This window comes from Microcaecilia unicolor, chromosome 2 (assembly GCF_901765095.1).
Source record: "Microcaecilia unicolor chromosome 2, aMicUni1.1, whole genome shotgun sequence".
NCBI lineage: Eukaryota > Metazoa > Chordata > Amphibia > Gymnophiona > Siphonopidae > Microcaecilia > Microcaecilia unicolor.
The window spans coordinates 126,854,498-126,880,161 of NC_044032.1; the positions used below are offsets into that span (position 1 = coordinate 126,854,498).

A 25,664-nucleotide genomic window follows, 5' to 3' on the forward strand; every position below is an offset into this window, starting at 1 on the left:
TCCACATTAAGAACCACCCAGGAAAAGGTAGGTTTCATTGATACGTTGAAACCCTCTGCTCAGTGTGCAGAAGGAACTAAGAAAGCAAATAGAATGCTAGGAATTATTAGGAAAGGAATGGAATGTAACACAAAAATGAGATTACAATAATGCTTTTGTATCGCTCAATGGTGTGAGTGCACTTCAGATATGGTGGCCAGAATTGCACACAGTATCTCAAAAAAAAAAAAAAAAAAATATGGCAGAATTAGAAAAAAGGTACAGAGAAGGGCAATAAAAAATAATGGGGATGGGACAACCTCCCTATGAAGAAAAACTAAAGCAGCTAGGGCTCTTCAGCTTGAAGAAGAGTCAGCTGAAGGGAGATATAGAGGTCTATAAAATACCAAGTGGAATGAAACGGAACGGCTAGACAAGAATTGCTTGGTCTGGAGGCACACAGTAAAAGTAGTAAGTTTAAAAGAAACTGGAGAAAATATTTCTTCACTCAATGCGTAAACTCTGGAATTCATTGCCAGAGAATGTGGCAAAAGCAATTAGCTTAGCAGGGTTTAAAAAAGGTTTGGCTAATTTTCTAAAAGAAAAGTCCAGTCACTTAAGATGAACTAGGGAAAATCCACTGCTTTATTTCTAAGATAAGCAGCAGCATCTGTTTTACTGTTCTGGGATCTTGCCAGGTATTTGTGGCCTTGATTGGCCACTGCTGGAAACAGATACTAGGCTTGATGGACCTGCGGGTCTGGTTCCACTATGGCAATGCTTATGTTCTAAGGCCTATTGTACTGCACAAGCTGAGAGGCTGCTGCCACCATAACACTTGAGAGGGTGTCGTGTGCAGTCCAAGAGGATGTCTCCACAGGACATCCTGAAAGTGCCTAGTGAGGGGATGCTATCCCGACCAGCCTAAAAGCTGCCATCCCTGAACATCCGATGGGGCAGAAGCCACCCAAAGCTTGTGCCTACAATGCAGGCCAACAGGCTACAGAGGGCAAATAACTGATGTCATATTGGAGCCCAAGATGACAGTCACAGAGTGGCCCAAAAGGCTACTTACCACAGCACGAAGCAGAAAAGGATGCTGCTACAGAGTAGCCCAAAAGGCTTTCACTACAATGCAGTCCTAGAGGTTGTCACCACAGTGCAGCAGAGTGAAAAGACAGCTGCCACAATGCCACCCAAAAGGTCACAGCCACAGTATGACCCAGAGTGCTGCAGCCACAGCGTAGCCAAAAAACATTGGTCCCAGTGCAGGTTGAAGTGTTGCCAACACAGTGAAGCTCAAGGCAGACACCTAACTGGGCATGAGGGCACTGAAATGATGTACCATGAGCAGACAAGAGTATCCAAAGGAAATGTTAGGACAGTACTCTCAGAAGCCGCACTGTCTCTGCCCGTCACCATGTCAACCCAGGGGTGCCTTCTGCAGTGAAGCTCTAGAGGCTGAAACTATAGATTGCCAAATGGCTTTCATGAGAGAATATGCCAAATGCCGCCCTACAGAGAACTCAAAGAGGGTGCCAGCACCCAACAGGTGAAGATGCAACACCCTAAGGCCAGAAGGGCCTTGAGGAGGCGCCACTGTACAACTTGGTGTGGCACAGGCTGACAAGAATTACTAATCCGACTAAGAGAAAGGAAGCTTAGATCAAGTTTCTATAATGACTGATACCATTGCAGCGAACAGGAGCTCCCCATCACCATGCTAGATGAAAGCCACTGCTGAAGGGCAGTCCAGACAAAGAACAGAGGGAAGAGCAGCCAGCAGCCTATAAGCTGGCACTTCCGAGAGCACTTAAAAAAGAAAAAAAATCAGAGTAAGCAACAAAGCACAAACAGTGATATCGAAGGTACAGCTAAGCATAAGAGCCAGCAAAGGTCACTGAAAGTCTACAACAACAAGACTGCTGAAACCCCAACTAGGTGTGAGAACCCAAAACTGAGGGAATTATGTTCCCGTCAACGGACCAAAACAACTGCACACCACCAAGGTGAGGGAGTGGAACAAAAAAAACATAAGCCCTATTCAAAACTATAGAAAATGGTAGCAATGCCTAGTAAATTCAGTACTGTGGGAAAACGGCAAAGAAACTGGACCCCAAAATCAAGAGACGTCAGAGAAGCCCAGAACCAGCTAGGATAGGAGCCACAGATGAGCACCAAAAAAAAGAACTGCACGAACCATCTACCATACACTTCGAGACCAAGAAAGCCATACTGATCATTCCAGGCGGCATAATACCCTTAAAGGGTGAATTTCTTTGAACTAATTTTTTTCCCTCCGTCTCCTTCCGCTGGTCTAGACCCATTAATCTGGGCTGGTCTGGACATAAACCATTAGTCTGGCAGAGACAAAAAGGAATGAAGATCTAATGTTCAGCTAGCACCAGCAAAGACAATATAGAAGTCCTGGACAAAATCATGTGGTTAGTACAACCGAGTCGACTCCCTTTACTAAGCTGCATTAGGCGCTAACGCATGCCTAACAGCAAAAAAAAGGACTACTATGGACATGCTATAGCTTCACATGGCAATTTTTGAATGAGTGTTCCCTAACCACATGCCAATTTTTTTTTTTTTTTTTTTTTTTTTAAGGGGATGTGTTGGGGTGCAGTGGGCAATTCTGCACTAACCAGTTAGAATGTAGTAATGTAGATGTGCTGATTAGTGCACAGATAAACACAGGAGACCTTACTGCCTACAAAGTAAGTGTCAGTAATAAGAGCTCCTGCAGTAATTTTTACAACTAGCCGCACGCTAACAGAAACATTTAGCGCATGGCCGTTAATACGAGAAATAGAAAACAAAATCGGAGTTTTTATGGATGCAGTAAAAATGGCCTTAGAACATAGGAAAGACCCACATAAGGGTGCACTATGGCCTATTTTTACTTCAGCTTAGTAAAAAGGACCCTTGAATGAGCTGGTTGGGACTTAAATCATCTATGTAAATCAATACTCCACCTCCAATTCTCTCTCAATGTTGAAAGCATAAGAAAGGCCTAAACTACCTTTACAGAAGATTACATTTTTTTTTAATGTAAACCTCAACATGAATGCCCAAGTGTTGAAGTCACAAAACAAGTTAAACATTAATTTTCCTATCAGTTAAACTCTGATAATTTCAGGATTCCCTGAAAGTCAATTTCAGGAAACGTTTAACCTTTGTGCACTATAAAACAAAGCAGGCATATGTATTTCATTTGTTTTTATTAAAAAATATAAATGAAATTTAATAATATATCAAAATGATGTTAACTGCATAAACATTAAAATTGCTTTTAAAAAGAAAAAAAAAAAGCAAAGTCTTCACAAGTTAGTTCTTAGCTCTCTGTGTAGAAGCTGGAGAAGACAATGATGAATTACTTGAGGACGGGTTTTCATATTCTGGAGGTGGTTCAGACACAAAGTACGGTATTCTCAAAGGCTCAGAAGATGAGCTAGGCACTGAAATTGTATATATGTGCTCCTGCCTTCCAGTATTAGCACTTCCTGAGGCAACATTAACAAGATCACTGAAAAAAAAAGGGGGGGGGGGGAGAGTTAGAGTATCTATACTTTTTCATGGTATCACACACTTATGGCTTTGGCGAGTACCTGAAAACCTTATGGCCAGACAAGATTTATGAATTTAGTATTTTTAATAGTCTGAATTGGCCACAGATAATTAAATATAAGCTGTCAATCTCTGGTCATAAGATTATTAACTGCCAATCACTGGCACAATTTGCAGCAGCAACCAGCTCCAATGCCACTGATTCCAATTAAGTCCACTGCTCAGGATTTTTAAAACAAACTCAAACAATGCACTTGTAGTTTTATAAGCATGAATAAAAAGAATGTACTGGTAAAACTTTTTTTGGACCAAACACATTTAGACTAACTTTCAGGAGCTGTTACCTTAACAGGTATTCTCAACACAGTCCTCTGGACACACCTACCCAATCAGGTTTTCAGGATCATACAGTCTGTATGGAGATAGAAATGAGTTCGTGCATGCAAATCTCATACACATTCATTATGGGTTTCTTGAAGACCTGACTGGATGGCTCTGTCCCGAGGTTTGGGTTGAGAACCCCTGATTATATCATTTCTATAAATTTAAGGGGACTAACAGCAGCTGCACTATGTGTTATATATAAAAAACGTTAATACATCCAATTTATATTTCAACCCTCTCACTTACATTTCAAGGTTCTATACCAATACTAGGCATATACAATTAGCTCGTGCTTCTCAAGCCAGTCCCCAGCACATCCAGTCAGTCAGGTTTTCCAGATCTCTACAATGAACATGCATGAGAGATTTGCATACCAAGAAGCCAGTGAATGCAAATCTCTCTCATGCATGCTCATCCTAAAGATTCTAAAAACCTGACTGGCTGGATGTGCTGCGAAGACTAGCTTAAGAAGCAATGCAATAAGCTATAGTTAAATGGTTGTAGTTATTACAAAAGCAAGTTTCAAGCTTAATCTGAAAGCTGGTCCACTCACACCAGTTAAGTTACCGATACATACAGTGCTTTGAAAGTATCCTTACCCCCCTGTAGGTTTTTCACATTCTGTAGTTTATATACTCCAGTGGTTCCCAAACCTCTCCTAGGGGCTCTCCAGTCAGTCATGTTTTTAGGATATCCACTATGATTATTCATGAGAGATTTGCATGTAGTAGAAGCAGAGTTAGCCAAGACTCATCAAGCTTAAATGACTACTATCCAACTATCCAATGCTGCTCATCCAGGTTCAGAGTAGTATCACTTGCGGTAACGTATCAAAAAAAAAAAAAAAAGTGAGCACGCCATAGCAAGACAACATCAAGGACAAATGTCCCTAATTAGATTGTGAGCCCTCCAGGGACAGAGAAATATCCAGTATACCTGAATGTAACTCGCCTTGAGCTACTACTGAAAAGGTGAGAGCAAATCCAAATAAATAAAATAGAAACACTTTCAGAAATAGACACAGAAGAGGAATTTGTTGGAACATAATTATGGCCTTTTTGAATGCGATACTTTTACATTTCCGGTTTTGTTCTGTTTGTAGAGCACAACTGGTTCGTCTTCCTTGCTTTATCAGAAACTTACACATGCTCACCCTGCAATTGGAAGACCAGCCATAGAAAGACAGAACTGGAGGAAACTGGAGTTCAAAAGAGGGATAAGTGTCAAGATGGTACACTTACAGCTGACGCCCAGGATCTACATTTGAGGGTTTTTTTTCCCTTAATACAATTAATTTACTTTTTTTTTTTATAATGGAAGCATATATGATGGTATACAGCTGGAGTATGTATGAAAGAGATGGAATGTGAAAAAGCAAGATTGACGAGGTTGCCAGTAAAATGTGGTAAAAGCAGTTAAAAGTAGGGTTTAAAAAAATGTTTTGACAAGTTCCTATGCCATTAAAATGGACTTGGCAAGATTCCCACCCCCCTCCCCCACCAAAAAGGGAGTACAACAGACTTTATGCTGCTTTTCCCCAGGTACATGCGACCTGGAATTGCCACGGTTTGTGAACAGGATACTAGACTGATGGACCTTTGATTTGTCCCAGTAAGGCAATGCTTATATTCTTTAGGTATACATGATAGGCAACAGTGTTAGGTCAGTTTGATTTGATTACTTTATTTCTTGTCTATTAGATTGTAAGCTCTTTGAGCAGGGACTGTCTTTCTTCTATGTTTGTGCAGCGCTGCGTACGCCTTGTAGCACTATAGAAATGCTAAATAGTAGTAGTAGTCAGTTGTGCAGTTGACTGGTCTGGCAAAATGCTTTTAACCAAAAGGAAAAGCACAGATACTCCTCACACCTCCCTTTAGGGACAAGAGCCATTGGGATAAAAAAAATATGGCTGCAGCTTCATTCTGATAACACACCTCAGCCAACAGAGGCACTGCCTCCTCCGCCCCCCCCCCCCTTTCAAGTTCCAGTTCCTTTCTATATGGAACAAGGGTTGAAGCTGGCCATGAAACCATCATGGCTGATCAGCTGGTACCTAAACCAGTGTCCACAAGTGCCCCCCCTGGGCTCCTCAATAGCAGAGGAGGGATGTCTGGTGACCATCAGCCAATGCTGCGCACCCCCCCCCCCCCCCCCCCGCACAAGCTTTGATCTTAAGGGGTTCTTACCCATTGACTCAGGTTTTCAACTTCTACAGTGACAACAACCTTTCCAACCTATAGGAGTTAACTTTTTGCATACAGCCTTGGACAGACAGGTGGGCAGTGCTTAGGACAGAACTAATCTGCCCCCTCTATGTGCCTTTCTGGCCCTGCTGCCAAATGAATGAGTGCAGGATTTAAATTTGTCCCTGAACTCATTGCTGTTGCTTTAAAATCTCTTTTCTCACTCCCTGGGCACCTCCTCTTGTTCTCTAAGTGCACCCAGGGGGAGGAGGGCCCCCTTTAGGCATAAACTTTGGCTCATCACACAAGAGTGAGCCACTGACGCAGCTATGGCTCTAACATTATGAGCCATAACATGGCTCTCCAGAGTCAGCCCAGCTTGGGCATAAGTAAAGGAAATGCAATCTGCTAGCCAATTTGAGATAGTGCGTTCCGATGGAGACTCCCCTCCTGTTGGGATCGAAAGAAACAACTGGGCAGACTGTCTAAAGGGCTTTGTCCGCTCCATGTAAAAGGCCAATGCTCTCTTGCAGTCCAAGGTATGCAGTCCAGGGCGGGTATGAGTACGGGGAAAGAATGTTGGCAAGACAATTGACTGGTTCAGATGGAACTCCGACACTACCTTTGGCAGGAACTTAGGGTGTGTGCGGAGGACTACTCTGTCGTGATGAAACTTGAGATAAAGGTGCATGGATTACCAAGGCCTGAAGCTCACTGACCCTATGAGCTGAAGTAATAGCCACCAAGAAAATGGCCTTCCAGGTCAAGCACTTCAGATGGCAGGTATTCAGTGGCTCAAAAGGAGCTTTCATCAGCTGGGTACATAAGTAGTGCCATACTGGGAAAGACCAAAGGTCCATCTAGCCCAGCATCCTGTCACCGACAGTGGCCAATCCAGGTCAAGGGCACCTGGCACGCTCCCCAAACGTAAAAACATTCCAGACAAGTTATACCTAAAAATGCGGAATTTTTCCAAGTCCATTTAATAGCGGTCTATGGACTTGTCCTTTAGGAATATATCTAACCCCTTTTTAAACTCCGTCAAGCTAACCGCCCGTACCACGTTCTCCGGCAACGAATTCCAGAGTCTAATTACACGTTGGGTGAAGAAAAATTTTCTCCGATTCGTTTTAAATTTACCACACTGTAGCTTCAACTCATGCCCTCTAGTCCTAGTATTTTTGGATAGCGTGAACAGTCGCTTCACATCCACCTGATCCATTCCACTCATTATTTTATACACTTCTATCATATCTCCCCTCAGCCGTCTCTTCTCCAAGCTGAAAAGCCCTAGCCTTCTCAGCCTCTCTTCGTAGGAAAGTCGTCCCATCCCCACTATCATTTTTGTCGCCCTTCGCTGTACCTTTTCCAATTCTACTATATCTTTTTTGAGATACGGAGACCAGTACTGAACACAATACTCCAGGTGCGGTCGCACCATGGAGCGATACAACGGCATTATAACATCCGCACACCTGGACTCCATACCCTTCCTAATAACACACAACATTCTATTCGCTTTCCTAGCCGCAGCAGCACACTGAGCAGAAGGTTTCAGCGTATCATCGACGACGACACCCAGATCCCTTTCTTGATCCGTAACTCCTAACGCGGAACCTTGCAAGACGTAGCTATAATTCGGGTTCCTCTTACCCACATGCATCACTTTGCACTTGTCAACATTGAACTTCATCTGCCACTTGCACGCCCATTCTCCCAGTCTCGCAAGGTCCTCCTGTAATCATTCACATTCCTCCTGCGACTTGACGAGTACGATGTTGAGATCCCATGACACTGGTGGAGGTTTGACAGGGGGCTTTGACAAAAGCAAACCTCTCATGAAACGAACAACTAAAGGCTGTCCATAGATAGGCTTACGCCCTACATGGCGATGATAGGCACTAATCGCACTAAGATGACCTTACTGAATTGGTTTTGAGGCCAGACTCTGATAAGTGTAGAAGGCATTCAAGCAAGGTCTGTGTAGGACAAGAAAGGATCTAGGGCCTTGCTGTCACACCAGACGGCAAACCTCGTCCATTTGAAAGAGTAACACCTCTTCGTGGAATCTTTTCTGAAAGCAAGCAAGACTCCAGGAGACACCTTCTGAAAGACCCAAGGAGGCGAATTCTAAGCTCTCAACATCCAGGCTGTGAGAGCCAGAGACTGGAGGTTGGGATATAGAAGCGGCCCCTCGTTCTGGGTGATGAGGGTTGGAAAACATTTCAATCTCCACGGTTCCTCGGGGACAACGTCAGAAGAAGAGGGAACCAAATCTGACGCAACCAGAAGGATGGTTCCGCAGTCTTGCTTGAGTTTCAGCAAAGTCTTCGCGGCATCTCAAAAAAGATTTAGTGGAATTAGAAAAGGTGCAGAGAAGGGCGACGAAAATGATAAAGGGGATGGGACGACTTCCCTATGAGGAAAGGCTAAAGTGGCTAGGGCTCTTCAGCTTGGAGAAAATGCAGCTTAGGGAAGATATGATAGAGGTCTATAAAATATTGAATGGAGCTGAACGGGTAGATGTGAAGCGCCTGTTCATGCTTTCCAAAAATACTAGGACTAGGGGGCATGCAATGAAGCTACAATGTAGTAAATTTAAAACGATCAGAGAAAATTTTTCACTCAACGTGTAATTAAACTCTGGAATTAGTTGCCAGAAAATGTGGCAAAGGTGGTTAGCTTAGCGGAGTTTAAAAAAGGTTTGGACGGCTTCCTAAAGGAAAAGTCCATAGACCGTTATTAAATGGACTTGGGGAAAATCCACTATTTCTGGGAAAAGCAGTATAAAATGTTTTGTACATTTTTCGGACCTTGCTGGGTATTTATGACCTGGATTGGCCACTTGTTGGAAACAGGATGCTGGGCTCGATGGACCTTTGGTCTTTCCCAGTATGGCAGGATACACATACAGAAGACCTGTCCCCCAATGCAGGAGAAAAGCATCTGACGCTAATCTGTCGTGAGCCTGAAGCCTGGAATAGAACTGAGGGACCTTGTGATTGATCTGAGTGGCAAAAAGATCCACCGAGGGGGTGCCCCACGCTCGGAAGATATTGCGGACTATGCCCATGTTCAGTGACCACTCGAGAGGTTGCATTATCTTGCTCAACCTGTCGGCGAGACTGTTTACGCCTGCCGGATAAGTGGCTTGGAGAAACATGCCGTGACGGCGAGCCCAAAGCCACATCTAGACAGCTTCCTAACACAGAGGGCGAGATCCGGTGCCCCCTTGCTTGTTGGGGTAATACATGGCAACCTGATTGTCTGAATTAAAATGGTTTGGTTGGACAGTCGCTCTCTGAAAGCCTTTAGATCGTTCCAGAACGCTCTTAATTCCAGGAGGTTGATCTGCAGACTTCTTTCCTGAAAGGACCAGGCTCCCTGAATGTGGAGCCCATCTACATGAGCTCCCCACCCCATGAAAGATGCATCCGTCGTCAGCACTTTTCGTGGCTGAGGAACTTGGAAAGATCGCTCCAAAGTCAAATTGGATCGAATCGCTCACCACTGAAGAGAATTCCGAAAGTCAGTGAACAGCTGGATTACATCCTCTAAATCCCCCACAGCTTGAAACCACTGGGAAGCTAGGGTCCATTGAGCTGATCTCATATGTAGACGTGCCATGGGCGTTACATGAACTGTGGAGGCCATGTGCCCCAAAGTCTCAACATCTGCCGAGCCGTGACATTCTGAGACGCTCGAACCATGGACACCAGGGACAGAAGGTTGTCCGCCCTCGCCTCAAGGAGATAAGCTTGAGCTATCTCAGTGTTTAGCAGAGCTCCAATGAATTCCAATTTTTGGACTGGGGTGCAATGGGATTTGGGATAAATTTATGACGAACCCCAGTAGCTGCAGCACCTGAATAGTCTTTCGCATGGTCTCCAGAGCATCTTCCTTCGAGGTGCTCTTCACCAGCCAATCATCGAGATAAGGAAACACATGCACTCCTAGTCTACGTAGAGACCCTGCGACTACAGCTAGACATTTTGTAAACACTCTGGGCGCAGACGCCAGGCCGAAAGGCAGTACAAGGTACTGAAAATGCTGTGTTCCCAGCCGAAATCGAAGATACATACACATTTCGATACTTCCAGCTCACAGGAAAGTCCAGAGAGCATAGCCAATCGTTCTCTTGAATCATGGGAAGAAGTGCGCCCAGGAAAACCATCCTGAACTTTTCTCGGATAAGAAATTTGTTCAGGGCCCTTAGGTTTCGGATGGGACAAATCCTCCTTGTTTTCTTTTGCACAAGGAAGTAACGAATAGAATCCCAGCCCTTCTTCCCCTGGTGGAACAGGTTCAACTGCTTGGGCCTGCAGAAGGGCGGAGAGTTCCTCTGCAAGTACCTGCTTGTGCTGGGAGCTGTAGGACTGAGCTCCCGGTGGGCAGTTTGGAGGTTTGGATTCCAGATTCAGGGTTTACTGTCAATTTGAAGAACCCACCGGTTGGAGGTTATAAGAGGCCACCTGTGGTGAAAAACAACTAACCTCCCCCCAACCGGCTAGTCATCCGGTACGGACATGTTTACTGAGGCTATGCTGAACTGGAGCCAGTCAAAAGCCCATCCCTTGCTTTTGCTGGGGAGCTGCAGTGGCCTTAGGCGCACGCTGTTGACGAGAATGAGCGCGCTGGGACTGAGCTTGGGCAGGCTGCCGAGAAACAGGAGTGTACCTACGCCTAGCATAGGAATAGGAAGCACTCCTCTTCCCTCCAAAAAACCTCCTGGATGAGGAGGTAGTAGCAGAAGACGCCTGGCGGGAGAGAATCCATCGTATCATTGTGCTTCTTGATCTGGTCAACTAGATCCTCTACTTTTTCACCAAAAAAGTTATCCCCCAGGCAAGGAACATCCGCCATCCACTGCTGGACTGAATGATCCAGGTCAGAGACACGCAGCCACGAGAGTCTGCGCATCACTATACCTTGGGCAGTGATCCTGGATGCTACATCAAAAGTGTCGAATGTACCCCTTGCCAGGAATTTTTACACGCCTTCTGCTACCTGACCACCTGGTGAAAAGGCTCAGTCTGCTCCGGATGGAGTGCATCAACCAAGCTGGACAGTTGCCTCACCGACTTCCGCAAGTGAACACGCGTGAAGAGCTGGTAAGCCTGGATCTTGGCAGCGAGCATAGCGGCCTGATACGTCTTCCTCCCACTCCCAAAAAAAGAGTCCAAGGTTCTAGATTCTCTGCCTGGAGGCACCGAGGCATAGTACCTAGTACTCTTGGCTCTTGAGGGTGGAGTCCACCACCATGGAATTATGAGGTAGCCGAGACCTCATTAAACCAGGTTCACTGTGGATCAGATATTGAGATTCAGCTTTTTTGGGATCACGTGCGGCCTAAAAACAAAGGAAAAAACTAAAAGTACACTACGGGAACTTTTTTTTTTTTTTTTTTTTTTTTTTTTTTTTTTATGACAATAAAGAAAAAATTAGGAAAGAAAAAAAAAAAAGCGAAAACTCGAAGACTCTTTCCTGGGCCTGAGAGGAGCGAGAGGGAAAAAAAAAAAACCTACCGCACCTCAACGCGGAGAAAAGAAAACTGAGGAACGCGCTCACACAATGGGCGGGAAATCGGTGCGCACTGCACACCAGAAGACTCTGGCAAAACTTAATATTTTGCTTGCAAAATGCCGTCCGATTCCTGGGCCAACACAGACGTCGACCCACATGTGAGAACAAGCAGCCTGCTTGTCCCTCAGAGAATGTTAGGTTTGTTTGTTTACTAGGAGTGGACAAGCATTCACCTATTCTCTTAGGTTCCATTACAGAATGATAGCATAACCCAGTATTGGCCAGCCATGGAGCTGGCATAACAGTGCCTAAATGCAGGAGGGACACATGCAAGGAGTGGTCTAGTGGTTAAAGCAGCGGTCTTGACATCTAGAGGTGGCCGGTTCAAATCCCACAGCTGCTTCTTGTGACCTTGGGCAAGTCACTTAACCCTCCATAGCCTTAGGTACAAACTTAAAATTGTGAGCTCTCCTGGGTCAGTGTACCTGAATCTAACTCACCTTGAGCTACCAATGAAAAAGGTGTGAGCAAAATCCAAATAAAAAGTTACATGCTTAACTGGGAACCTCACTTATGTGTACACTTGCCTTGCATTTCCACACACTATCTCCTGGATTCTATACATGGCGCATCCTAATTGATTAACAAGGCAATTCCTAGAACCCAATAATTGGAACCAACTGATGTTAATTGGCATCCAAATCTGCAGTACATCTGGCTGCATGCTTGGTGCCTAACTATTAGCACTTAACTCAAAAAAGGGCATGGCCATGCACGTGTTGGGCCATTCCAAGAAGTTACATGTGCAATTACAGAATATGGCTTCAGCATGCCTAGCTTCAGTGCCACCATTTAAGGTGAATCAGGGCCAAGTGTGATTCTATAAAGGGTATGCACATCCTTTATAGAATTGCGCTAAGCACCAATTATTTTGGCGCCAAATTTTGAATGCCATTTACTGAACCCAGCTCCATGTAAATTAGGCATTCCCCTGGATACTATGTAGCACTACTTGCCCACGTAAATACACTTGTATTCTGGATTTGCATATGCAACTTAACAAGCCAATCAGCGCCGATAATTGCCACTTAACAAGCAATTGCACTGGCATTAGAATTTACATGTAGAACTGTCTTAAGCATATTCTATAACATGATGCACATAAATGCTAATTCACATAGCTGAAAAGGGGTGCGGCTGTGGAATGGGCAGGTCATAGGCATTTCTACAGAATACACCAAGGGCCAGGTAAACTACGTCAGAGGAGGGCTGGCTCAGGAAGAAAGAAGGGACGTCCGAGGAGGCCTTCTGAATCGCTGATCAGCTGTTCTTGCCCGTGCAGCAGAGGTGAGAGGCGCTGCACGGGCTGGTAAGGCAAAGGGGGGGGGTCGTTGGAGGGGGGAGCGGCAGCCACGACCAAAGGGGGGGCGGGGCACAGGACCGGAGCCGGCCCGGGGCTGCTAAAATTGGAGATTTTTCGTGCGGGGGGGGGGGGGGGGGGGGGGCAAGGCGTCCATACAGGACGCTCATGACGAGCGCCCTTGCCCCCTCCCGATCCTTTTTTTTTTCTTTTTTTGGTGCTGAGGGATAGGGGAGCAGCAGCGACCTGAGTCGTCAATAAAGGACGCCCCTGAAGCGTTTTCGCCCCCCCCAGTTTTTTTTTTTAATGGATTTTGTAAACTTCCAGCAGACAGACAGCCTAACGAGAGGTACAGACTCTCGTTAGATTTCACGGTGTTTTCCTGCGTTAAACGAATCGGGAAAAGGTTAGTGCATGTCATTTCAATGGGATTTGTAGAAGAATTGCTCATCTGCATTCAGTTTTCGTTAGCTGCTACTGTCCTCAGAAAATAGGCTTTAGTGCATGGAAAGGATAGGAAATTCTTCCTTAAGGGCTCATTTAACGATGAAAAATGTTTAGTGCATCTGGGTCCAAGTTTTACTAACTCCACTGCGACTAAATTTAGTCATGCAGATAGGTGCTCGGCCTATTCTATAAACTGCGCACACATTTAGGCTTCTTCTATAAAATTTAGGCATACTTTACAGAATACACCTAGGTATATTTATATTGCACCTAAAAATCGGTGCCGAAACTATAGAATCTAGTCTATTGTTGCAAAATAGTGCTTCGGTGCCCTGCTGGCGCTTTCATGAGTAAAATGTATACTAGCACAAGTGTACTATGCATCAACATATGCAAGGGGTACATAAATGCAGGCACCTATAGAATTGCCTTTAAGGAGTACACGTACACATTTACACTTCACAGCCATTTGTGCATTACTGGGATCAATGTAGGAACTTCATGAAGGCACATAGGCACCTATGTTGCCTTTATAAACCAGGTACTTTTGTTGAAATTCAGGTGCCATATTATAAAGTTTGCCACAACAATGGGCAAAACTCTTACATCATCTGAACTGTCAATTGACATTCACAAAAAAATTACCTAATATAGATTACTCTAAAATGTCAGACCATAGGCTATCGTCATTATATTCTTTACACTCAAGGGATGAGGAAAGATAACCACAAATAATATATTTTAAAATATTGTATTTGTGCACAGGACCCTTTTTTAATGAATTGAAATGAAGCTGAATCTCACCTGGAATTGAAAATACTGCTGTAAGGCGGAGGACTCTCACTCACAGGCAAATTATTAGTCCCATTATAGGCTCCAGATGTTGAAGTGTCAGCAAAATAAGGTGGGGGAGGTGGTGGAAATATTAAAACTGCATCCCCTGTCAAGAGAGAAACCAGTTATATCCATACATATTTAATCCAATTATTGCTCACCTATAAAATGTAAAAGCCCTAGTGTACCTGAATGTAACATCTTGAGCTACAAATGAAAAAAACAATTGAGCTTAAATCCAAATAAAACAAATCCCTCCCCAAGTTATGGTAAGGTAAAAAAAGTCTAGTCAATGTTAAGTATGGTGAAGTTGGCTAGATCTGCACAACAGAACATTGTTAGTATGGTTTACTAGGGAGAGAGGGGGTACGATAGATACGTTTAAACACCTCTGTGGCATTAATGTACAGGAGGTGAGCCTCTTTCAAATGAAGGAAAACTCTAGAATGAAAGGGCATAGGATTAAGTTAAGAGGTTGTATAGGCTCAGGAGTAATCTAAGGAAATAGTTTTTCATAGAAAGAGTGGTGGAGACAAGGATTGTCTGAATTTAAGAAAAAGTGTGGACAGGCATGTGAGATCTCTTAGGAAAAGGAGGTGATAATGGATGCTATAGATATGGTTGCTGTGGATGGGCCGACTGGATGGGCCATTTGGCTCCCATGGCTATGAGAGGAAGTGATGTTTGTATTAAAGACTTACAAATGATATTTTTCCTCTGAACAGTTTAGAAACTCACAATAGTAATGTGGTGCAGGCATTATGCATTTACACAATTATCTTTTTAATAACCAACTATGTATAGCAACATAAAAAGGAAGCAATTCTATAACCGGTTGCTTCCAGTTAGGCACCCCAAGGCCACATGGTAGGTGCCAGGGACCAAATTCTATAAATGGCACTCAAAATGTGCTGATCTTTTCTGGTGCTCAAAGCACAATTCTGTGAAGGACACGTGCACTTAGAATAATGCTTAGAACAGATTCCTGGCCCTAACTTTGGGTGACCCATTATTTCATAACACACACCACTTTCAGGAGGATTTGACATGCCCATGCCCCTTTTGAGTTGTGCGCTATGGGATTTGCGCCCCCAGCATTTCAGAACAGTGCACAGCCAGATGTGCATGCAAATCCCAATTGGTGCCAATTGTCAGTCATTAACATCCAATTATTGCTTATTAGCCAATGACTTTGCACGCACATCTCAGGATCATACCCAAAGGGATCCAAACACCTAGGTTCAGTTACAGAATGTTAGCATCACCTGTTATCAGGTGTGCTTAGCCTAACATTTACGCATGTGTAGTTACACCAGCCCTAGAGTGTATTCCGATACACGTGAGCCTCATCTATTTCCCACCCATGGTTTTTCAATTTGTATGCCCCTTTACAAATACCTGCTATGTAAGTTAAGTATGTATTTGCAAAATAAGGTGTTCTGCTAGTACTTATGCATTGTGCACACTTACCCATGTAACTCTAAACATTTAGAGATCCAATAGGCACATCAGTGTTTAGTGCCCAGTTTACAGAACTGCCCTTAAAATGCCCTGGACTTCTTGAAGTATGCTATACCTTAATATGCCACACAGGGGCTCAGATTTTAGAAATGGCTGTGAACACAGCCACTTTATGAAAAGTGACAGCATGATAATTTCAGTCACACAGAAGAACCTCCTTATGATACAACACAAGGTGTGTGGCTCAAAAAAAAAAAAAAAGGCACTTCCATAGAGGTCCAGGGCTTTCCTATAATTTATGCATGGTGTTATAGAATAAAGGGGGATATGTGCCTACTTTGAATGCAAGGATTTACACCAGGGTTTAGTTGGTGCAAATTGCGCATCGATCCCAGTATTTATAAATGGACCTAGCTTTCAGCACATAGAACAGTGCAATATTTTTCAGGGCTATTTATAGAATATGGTCAAAATTGCCTAAAAATATATGAGCATTTGCTTCATTAAAATGGTTTCTTTCAGATGTCTGTACCTAAATCAAGGAGAGTAAGGTACCTGGAAGGCTCAGAACAAAAATGAATTTAGGGTTTGAATTTTTTTATTGAGTAGAACGTTATGAACAAATTTTGAATTTGGAGGTATGGTTTTTGGAAAACAAGTCACTGAATATTTTAAAAAAAGTTCTCTGTTCATTTTTTTTTTGGAGCTTTATGCAGTACTAACTTACATTTTCTGCAGAGAAACTCTGCAGACACACTAGTCAGAAACTAAGAAATGAACTTATACATCAACTCTACAAGAAGAAGAAAATAATACAAACCCAAAGGGATGAAATCATGAGGAACACAGAGGAACTACATCCACACCGTATGAGCCAACTTAAGGAGGACCTGCATAGCATCCAAGGAGAAAAACAATACATTGCTCTCCGCAAAAAAGAAATAAAGCTGTCTTCTCTCCTGCAGAATCACAGAGAGAAAAACAGCTTATCCTGGAACAGAAACAGCTCTGCAAAACCAACATCCCCAGACACCTTGGAGGCACTTGGATATACATCTGAGGAATGTGGAAATCAGAGCCCAAACAAACCAAGAAACACTGATCACACCTTTGGTGATGCAGATCAGATGGGGATAATAAACCTCTTGAACCATCAATTATCACAGCATGAAGTCTCTGTACTCTCCAAAGGACTTTTTTTGCCCATCCAGCAAGCTGGACGAAATCCAGTTATATTGATACCTAAAAGAATTCTTTAGAAAAATGCGCCTGAAGGCACATTTCCACAACAAAGGGACCTCCAACAGACCGGAATACAGTTTTAAACAAAAACACTTATTTCACCCCACAGGATGGGCAAAACTACAAGCTGGACGACTACATAGAAAGCTTCAGACATTGTTGGAAAGTTGTGATTTTACCCTAACAAAAGAGAATTCTGTACAATCTTACCCCACCAGAAAGAGCGGCCATAAGAACTCTACAAAACCACCGAATGCATTATCATCAAACCCGCAGACAAAGGAGGCGCAGTGGTAATTATGGACACAAAAATACATTGAAGAAGGGCACAGACAGCTCTCACACAATACATACTACAGGAAACTAACTGAGGACCCCACACAGAATTATACAAAGCAGCTAAAAAGACCTTATCAGAACATTTCCTAAACAAGTACAGCCACATCTGAAGAAATTCATACCAAACCAGCCTTCTGTGGGCACATTCTACATGCTACCCAAAATCCACAAACCTGGAAACCCGGGCAGACCAATCATATCGGGTATTGGCACACTCACAGAAGAAATATCTGGACTCAAGAGGGAATTCTGAAACCTCTCGTGCACAAAACAAACAGCTTCATACAAGACACCACAGACTTTCTGAATTGAAAAATATCTAGCAATTACCACCAAACACCCTTCTGGTCACGATGGATGTAGAATCACTATACAGCAACATTCCCCATACAGATGGCATAGCTGCATGTGGGAGACTCCTAAAAACATCCACACCCACCAGAAATTACAAAATTAATCAAATTTATTTTAACTCACAACTACTTCCACTTTAACAATATCTATCTACAAATTATGGGCACTGCGATGGGCACCAGGACAGCACCCCAATATGCCAACCTTTTTATGGCTGAGCTGGAAGAGACATTTCTGAATACATACCCGACCAAACCTCTAAAATACCACCGGTACATCAATGACATTTTTATGATTTGGATGGGGGGGGGGGGGGGGGGAAACTCTGAAACAACTTTACTATTCCTTCAATACATACCATCCTACAATCAGATTCAAAATTGACTACTCCCCAGGAAAAAGTCAATTTTTTTGGACACCACAGTCTCAATCAGCGATGGCTATATACACGGCTATATACAAAAAAAAAAAAAAAACCACAGACAGATGCAGCTACCTCCACAACTTCAGTTTCCACCTTTCACATACAAAGAGATCCATTATTTACAGCCAAGCCACAAGATATCACCATATCTGTTCTGACCCAAGGGACAGAGACAGACACCTTGAAATCCTGACTGCATCTTTCGAACAGAAAGGTTACAACCCCAAAATAATCTCCAAAAATATTGCCTCCTCCCTCAAAAACACCCAGGGAAAATCTGCTACAGTACAAAGAAAAAAAAAAGCCACAGACAGAATCCCCCTTATAGTGACATACAAACCAGAGCTGGAAAAATTAAGAAAAATCAAAAGATCTTCAGCCTCTACTTCAGGAGGATGAATTACTGAAAGAGATATTCCCATCCTCACCAGTGCTCGCTTTTCGACAGCCACCCAACTTAAAACACAAGCTAATCAGAAGTAAACTCCCAACACAGACTCAAAAAGAAGAGAATGGCGCACATCCTTGCAATATATCCAGCTGCAAGCTATGCCAAAACATTTCACAGGACCCCACAGTCATTTACAAAGGAAAAATATTCAATAAAGAAATCTTTTACATGCTCATCTTCCAATGTGGTATACATCATTCAGTGTAAAAAAATGTGACGAAGGATGCTATATTGGAGAAACAAGCCAGATGATGATTTAATTTACATAGACATCACATGAAGAATGCCAGTGCCAACCAGGATTCCACCCCTCTGGGGGCAGCACTTTACAAAACCAGAACACTGTACCAGTGATTTCATAGTAAGAATCCTGAAAGGTAACTTTAAAACAATACAGGAACGCAAGACCTTTGAAGTCAATGATTGAATATTTTGACACCCAACAGACAGGACATTTTCTGGGTTTTCTAGCCCATTATAAACCAAAAAGTTGTATTGCTCTGTTTGTCACCCTCCTCTCACCTATCCACCCCCATCCTGTTAGACTATCACTGAAATGCTTTGATGTTCCCATGCATATCTCCTATCCACCCCCCACCCTGTTAGACTGTCACTGAAATGCTTTGATGTTTCACTTATATATACTGTGATCTACCACATTTGCTTATTTCCGATCTGACAAAGAAGGGCAACCTTCGAAAGCTAATAAAAGAAATGTATTAAGTTATGTCCAATAAAAAAAAGGTATCTTATTTTCTTTTCCATGTTTTATTTTATTTCTATTGATTACATTTACCACAGAAGTGATAAATATGTTTAAATATCAAAGCTATATTAAGTTTTCTTGTTTTCATTACAAGATGCAATACTCTTTCTGTAGCTTACAATACCCCTAAAGCAGATTGTAGTGAAATGAAGGCTGATAAGTCTTATCTTCACAGTATTGTGTAAGAAAAGTATTGAATATAAATTTTAAAACACTCTTTATGCTCTAGTTACACATCTTTTTTTCAAAAAAGGCTCTATGACAAATGAAGTGATCATAACATTTCAAAGCAATAGTTGATGTTTCTCATGCAAGTTGAGCATCTAAAGAATAAACAGCATTTCTAAAACAAGAACCCTAGTACATTATGGTCTAGTACTCTTCCAGAAATCTAATTTGTATATTAGAACTCTTTTCTCTTATTCAGCTTTGTAGATGGCACCAATTGACAAATGGCAGTAATTCCAACACCAACAGGTGTGAACCCCAATAGAAGCCAAACCAGAACTAGAAGTTAAGAATATTGCATTTTTAACCGAATCCAATAGATGCTTGATTTATCAGTATCCAAGAAAAAAAAAAAAAGTGTTCACTTCTGTGTACTTATTCAGTGCACTTGTCTAGCAGGGAGTACCACTTGCCTCTTTCAGCAATGCGAGATAAGGAAAAATTGTGGTTGGCTCTCCCTAGTGGATGTGGCCAAGATAAATGAGGGCACCAAGGCAATAATTGTGATTCTTTTTTTATTTTTTTAGAAGTGTTATTTGATCCTAAGAACATAAGCATTGCCATTCTAACCATGGCCAATCCAGGTCGCAAATACCTAGAAAGATCCCTGTTTATCCTAGAAATAAATCAGTAGATTTTCCTAAGTCCATCTTAATAACATCTTATGGACTTTTTTAAAGAAATTATCCAACCCTTTTTTAAAATCCTGCTAAGCTAACTGCTTTTACCACATTCTCTGGCAACAAATTTGAGTTTAATTATTCACTGAGTGAAGAAATATTTTCTCAGATGTGTTTTAAATTTACTACTTAGTAGCTTGGTTACAAAAATATAAGGACATGGGGGCATGCAAAGTGTAAACAAGCTATTCACATCTACCCATTCCATTCTACTCAGTATTTTAAAGAGACCTATCATATCGCCCCACTCAACTATCTTTCCTCCAAGCTGAAGAGTCCACATGCATGTGGAAAAAAGTGGGGTATAAATGTGCATAAATAATAAATAAGAGCGCTGGCCTCTTTAGCCTCTCCTCATTGGGAAGTCATCCCATCCCCTTTATCACTTTAAATCTCCTCTCTCTGTACCTTTTATAATTCCAATATATCTTTTTTAGAGATGTGGTGACCTGAATTGCACACAGTACTCGAGACGTGGTTGCATCCTTTTCTGCCAGAAAGTAGCTGTGTTCACAGGGGAAGTCTCAGGCTAGATAGAGGGTAGACCTTAAAATACCAGAATAGGCTTGAACTAAAGGCAAAAGGGAACATTTGTGTCTTCTCCTTTCTAGCTCAGGACAGAAAGGAGAGTGGTGTCTGTAGACTGTGGCCTATACTGTTTTGGAAAATCACAATCAAAGGACACACCTCCTTCAGTATTCAACAGCAGCTTTGTGCCAGAGGTGGACTACCTTTGGAGGAAGGACGACGACTTACAGTAATCGTTTACTTAGGAATCTAGCAGTTAACTAAAGCTAACATTTGGCTAGATCAGTGGTTCCCAAACTTTCAGTTCACGGCACCCTTAGTTTCCGAGCAAGTTTTCGCGGCACCCCCCTGGCCATACCAATCTTTGCCCGCCCCCCCCCCCCCCCCAGGTCTCCATCTTTTTCTCTGCACAAATATAACAGTGCCAGGGTGTCCCCCATAACCAGCCCCTCCAAATGACACACTGATTACAATTTATAAGTTATTCCATTATTATACTTCCTCTTTGTACATCTGTTTGCTGCACAAGCCAGCATGTTTAAAAATATAAGTTGAGATTAAATACAAAATGCTGACAACAATAAAGAATGACAACTCAGATGCAGCAGCTCATAGGTTTGCTTGCTTTTTTTTTTTTTGCATGGGAAGGTAAACAGACTGACCTATTAACTATAACCGGTCTCCTGTTTTCATTAGGCACACATTGAGGTGTATTTTCAAAGCAAGACTAAGCCTCCTTGGCAGTCACCTCTGTGAGCCTCAGACACCTCCTGCTCCCTGTCCCCAGTGGCCGTGACAAAAAAAAAAGGCGTGGGGCCGCAGCAGCTTCAGGCATGCGCCCGTCAGCTCGGCTGATCCTCTGCCCACGATGACCAACTTCCAGTTCTGGGGGCAGAGGACCAGCAGAACTGACACATGCTTGAATGCTGCTGCAGCCCTGCACCTGCTTTTTTTTGTATTTGATTTTCTGCTGCTGCTGTCTTCAGTAGCGGTTCGGGTGGGTGGGAGGTTGGGATTTGCTGTGGCACACCAGGGTGCCGCGGCGCAAAGTTTGGGAAACACCGGGCTAGATAAAGGAGACTCAAGACTGGCAGGCTCAGGAAGCTCAGTAAAGGAGAGAGGGTGGTACCTGGAATTATTTTTCAAGGTCCAGAGGATTTGCTGTTCCCATCAGTGTTGTACAGAAAAGAGTCTTGTCAAAGAGTTCTAGAAGAGCAGAGAATGCCAGAAAAGAAACCAAGCAATATAACAGAAGAGGACCAAGACCAACTGAAGAGGAAAGTGAGAGAACCAGTACTTCAAAGTTTTGTATACTGTATTTCCATGGTTTTGTTTTCCTGCCTAATATCTGAAAAACAAAAAGATCTATTATTTCTTTGGTTCACTCAGTCAACGATTTTATATATGAAATTTGAGAGGTTAGTGGTTTTTACTGAAGTGACAGAACCTTGAGATTAAGACACTGGAAGTATAGAGAATATTTTTCAAACACCCTCGTTCACTAAAGGTAATCTTCCTCTTGCCTCTCAGAACCTCAACACAAAATTAGGGAAAGGATTACCCCTCCACCCTTCTGTTGTTCCCCGAAGGTGCAGCATTGTAACTGGCTCTCTGATGTACAAACAGTTAAAAATTACAATGAAATACCAAAACATGTGGGTTCCCGTGTTTATGGTTTTAGCCATGACTTAACATTCACTAAAGCCAGTTTTGATACCATTAGGGCAGAACAGAATGTGTTCTTAAATGGGAGATGGTATCTCTAGAGATAAAGAAAAAAATACTACATATTTCAAAGCCAGAACTAAAGCTGCATCATCTCAATCTGATTTCTAACCCTCTCTGAAGTTACCAAAGTACTTCTCCCCTCCCCCCATTAACTCTATGGCATTCTTATAAATATGCCAGTCTTGTAAGAAACAATGAACAAAGTAGATGGGGAAAACAAAACAATTAGTGGCAAGAAAACCTATTCCTGGAATCAGGGATTAACCTGAACAGGCAGGTGAAAGCTGGTACAGGAAAAATAGAAAGCACAGCTCCTTTTAGACTGGAACAGCCAGCTGAAACCCAGCTGCAAGATAATAATCAGAACATTAATATCTTTATGAGTTTGAAACCTCAATACTATGTGCATGTTATGCTAAAGCCTTTGTTGGATATCCATAAAACTGATTACTTAAGGGTCCTTCTACTAAAATTCAATACATTTTTAGCTTAACACCCAGGACATAAAAATTTAAAAACATGCAAGCCCAAACTGGCATCAAGGAGCATTCTCACTATTTTTAATGCAGATTTTGCATTAATCATTCAGATTAACACTATACTTGCTCCTAGTTAATGAGGAAGCACTCAAAACCTCCCATTCAGGAGGCAGTAAGTGGTCCTAACACTATATTATCCAGTTAGCACATGGTAAGGTTGGTGAAATACACTTCCACACCCATTCTCTGCCCGTGTCACACGAAAAAAAAATTTCAAACCATGCAGTTCAAAGCATGAAAAAACAGGCAACATACCACAAAACCCCCTTAATGCAATCATGCACTAGTAACCTGTTCCCATGTGTTAACAAGCCCTTCTACTAAAAGACACTTAAGCATTTACCCCTGGATTTTATATAGTGCGACTTAAGTTGCTCATGCAAATCTAGGCAGATTCTGGATTTGCGCGTGCAACTTTAAGCAATCAGCGCTAACTGACACTAACTGGCATTAATTAGAATTTATGTGTAGAACTAAGCGTATTCTGCAACATGATGCGTGTTGCAGAACATACCCAGTCTGTGCCTAATTTAGGAATCGGGATTTACACTAAGTCTTAGGCTTGGCGTAACTACCCATGACTAAATTTAGTTGCATGAATGGGCACTCAAGTATCTAATATAATAAAACGCACCCTCAACGTTCTGAGGACAACGTTCTATGAAGCCTTGAAGCCTGAAGCCTTGAAGCCATCTGACGTCACTCCCAGGCTGAGGCTGAAGGGTTCGTGGATTCGTGGTGTGAAGCCTTCAAGCCAGCCAGCCGTCTCTGCCCCGCCCTCGCGACAAAACAAACAAAACAAACAAGTCAGGGAAGGAGGCGGCACTCCTGACGTCTAGCCTTCCCTTCGCTGTGTTCTGCCTTAAAAAGAAGGCGGAACACAGCGAAGGGAAAGCTAGACGTCGGGAGCGCCGCCTCCTTCCCTGACGCTTCGTTGCCGGAAACGCCACGGAGGTAAATTGAAAAAGAAGAAAAAAAACAAAACAAAACGATGCATGGATGCGAGGGGGGGGGGGGGAGAAGAGGGCGAGCCAGGCTGGGCCATGGGAGAGAGAGTAGCATGGATGCGAGGGGGGGGCATGGAAGGGCGAGAGGGGACTTGCTGGAAAAGGATGAATGGAGGCGGCAGGGGACAGAGGAGCATGGATGGGTATGGATTAGGAGGGCAGGGCACAGGGAGAGAGGGGACTTGCTGGAAAAGGATGAATGGAGGCGGCAGGGGACAGAGGAGCATGGATGGATATGGATTAGGAGGGCAGGGCACAGGGAGAGAGGGGAATTACTGGAAATGGATGAATGGAGGGGGCAGGGGACAGAGGAGCATGGATGGGCATGGATTGGAAGGGCAGGACTCAGGGAGAGGGGAATTGCTGGATAGGGATGAATGGAGGGGACAGATGGGCATGGATGGATATGGATTGCAGAGCAGGCCTCAGGCAGAGAGGGGAAATGCTGGATAGGGAAAAATGGAGGGGCCAGGTGACAGAGGAGCATGGATGGGCATGGATTGGAAGGGCAGGACTCAGGGAGAGGGGAATTGCTGGATAGGGATGAATGGAGGGGACAGATGGGCATGGATGGATATGGATTGCAGAGCAGGCCTCAGGCAGAGAGGGGAAATGCTGGATAGGGAAAAATGGAGGGGCCAGGTGACAGAGGAGCATGGATGGGCATGGATTGGAAGGGCAGGACTCAGGGAGAGGGGAATTGCTGGATAGGGATGAATGGAGGGGACAGATGGGCATGGATGGATATGGATTGCAGAGCAGGCCTCAGGCAGAGAGGGGAAATGCTGGATAGGGAAAAATGGAGGGGCCAGGTGACAGAGGAGCATGGATGGGCATGGATTGGAAGGGCAGGACTCAGGGAGAGGGGAATTGCTGGAAAAGGATGAATGGAGGGGGCAGGGGACAGATGGCCATGGATTGGGAGGGCACGGCTCACACTCTCTCTCTCATATACAATGTCTTTCTGACTCTCACTCTCACACACTCTGTCTCACACAGTATCACATTCACTCTCTATGTGCCACACAGTCACTCACACACTCGCTTGGTGTCATACACTCACTTTCACAGAGAATCTGTGTCTCACACACACTCTCTCTCTCACACTGTGTCTCACATACACACTTGCACACACTCTCATTCTCACACACACTCTCTCACAAACACACTCACACTCTCTCACACACTCACACTTTCACTCTGACTCTCAAACAGTCACTCTCACATACACTCTCCCAAACATACACACTCCAAGGAAAACCTTGCTAGCGCCCGTTTCATTTGTGTCAGAAACGGGCCTTTTTTACTAGTATTCTATAAATCACAAGAAAATTTACACCTATTCTATAAATTTAGTATGGAATACATCATCGTATTTTTTTCCCATGCGGTTGTTTTCAGGTGCCATACATAGAACCTAGCCCTTAATGATTGGGCAAAACACTTTTTAATGTTAGCATCAATGAAAACATTTTTACTAGAAAGCAAATATTCTGTAAGACGATTAAAATGTTTATGCAGTAAAGATTTGCACATGCACATCGTTATAGAACAGTGCTTAGCAAGATGTGCACACAAATCCTAACCGGAGCCAATTAACTGAAATAATTGTTAGCACTCCAGTTGCTGCTAGT

General features: G+C 43.3%; 1 protein-coding gene across 1 annotated transcript in view; it reads right to left on the reverse strand.

Annotated features, from left to right (window-relative positions):
- Positions 1-3,251: 3,251 nt before the first annotated feature.
- Positions 3,252-25,664, reverse strand: part of TMEM171 (transmembrane protein 171) — a 28,536-nt gene continuing 6,123 nt past the window's right edge. Inside the window, exons 3-4 of the mRNA XM_030193295.1 lie at positions 14,254-14,389; positions 3,252-3,511 (exon numbers count right to left, since the gene is read on the reverse strand). Of these exons, the coding sequence (XP_030049155.1) occupies positions 3,313-3,511; positions 14,254-14,389 (335 nt within the window). The 3' untranslated portion in view covers positions 3,252-3,312. The remainder of the gene's footprint in view (positions 3,512-14,253; positions 14,390-25,664) is intronic.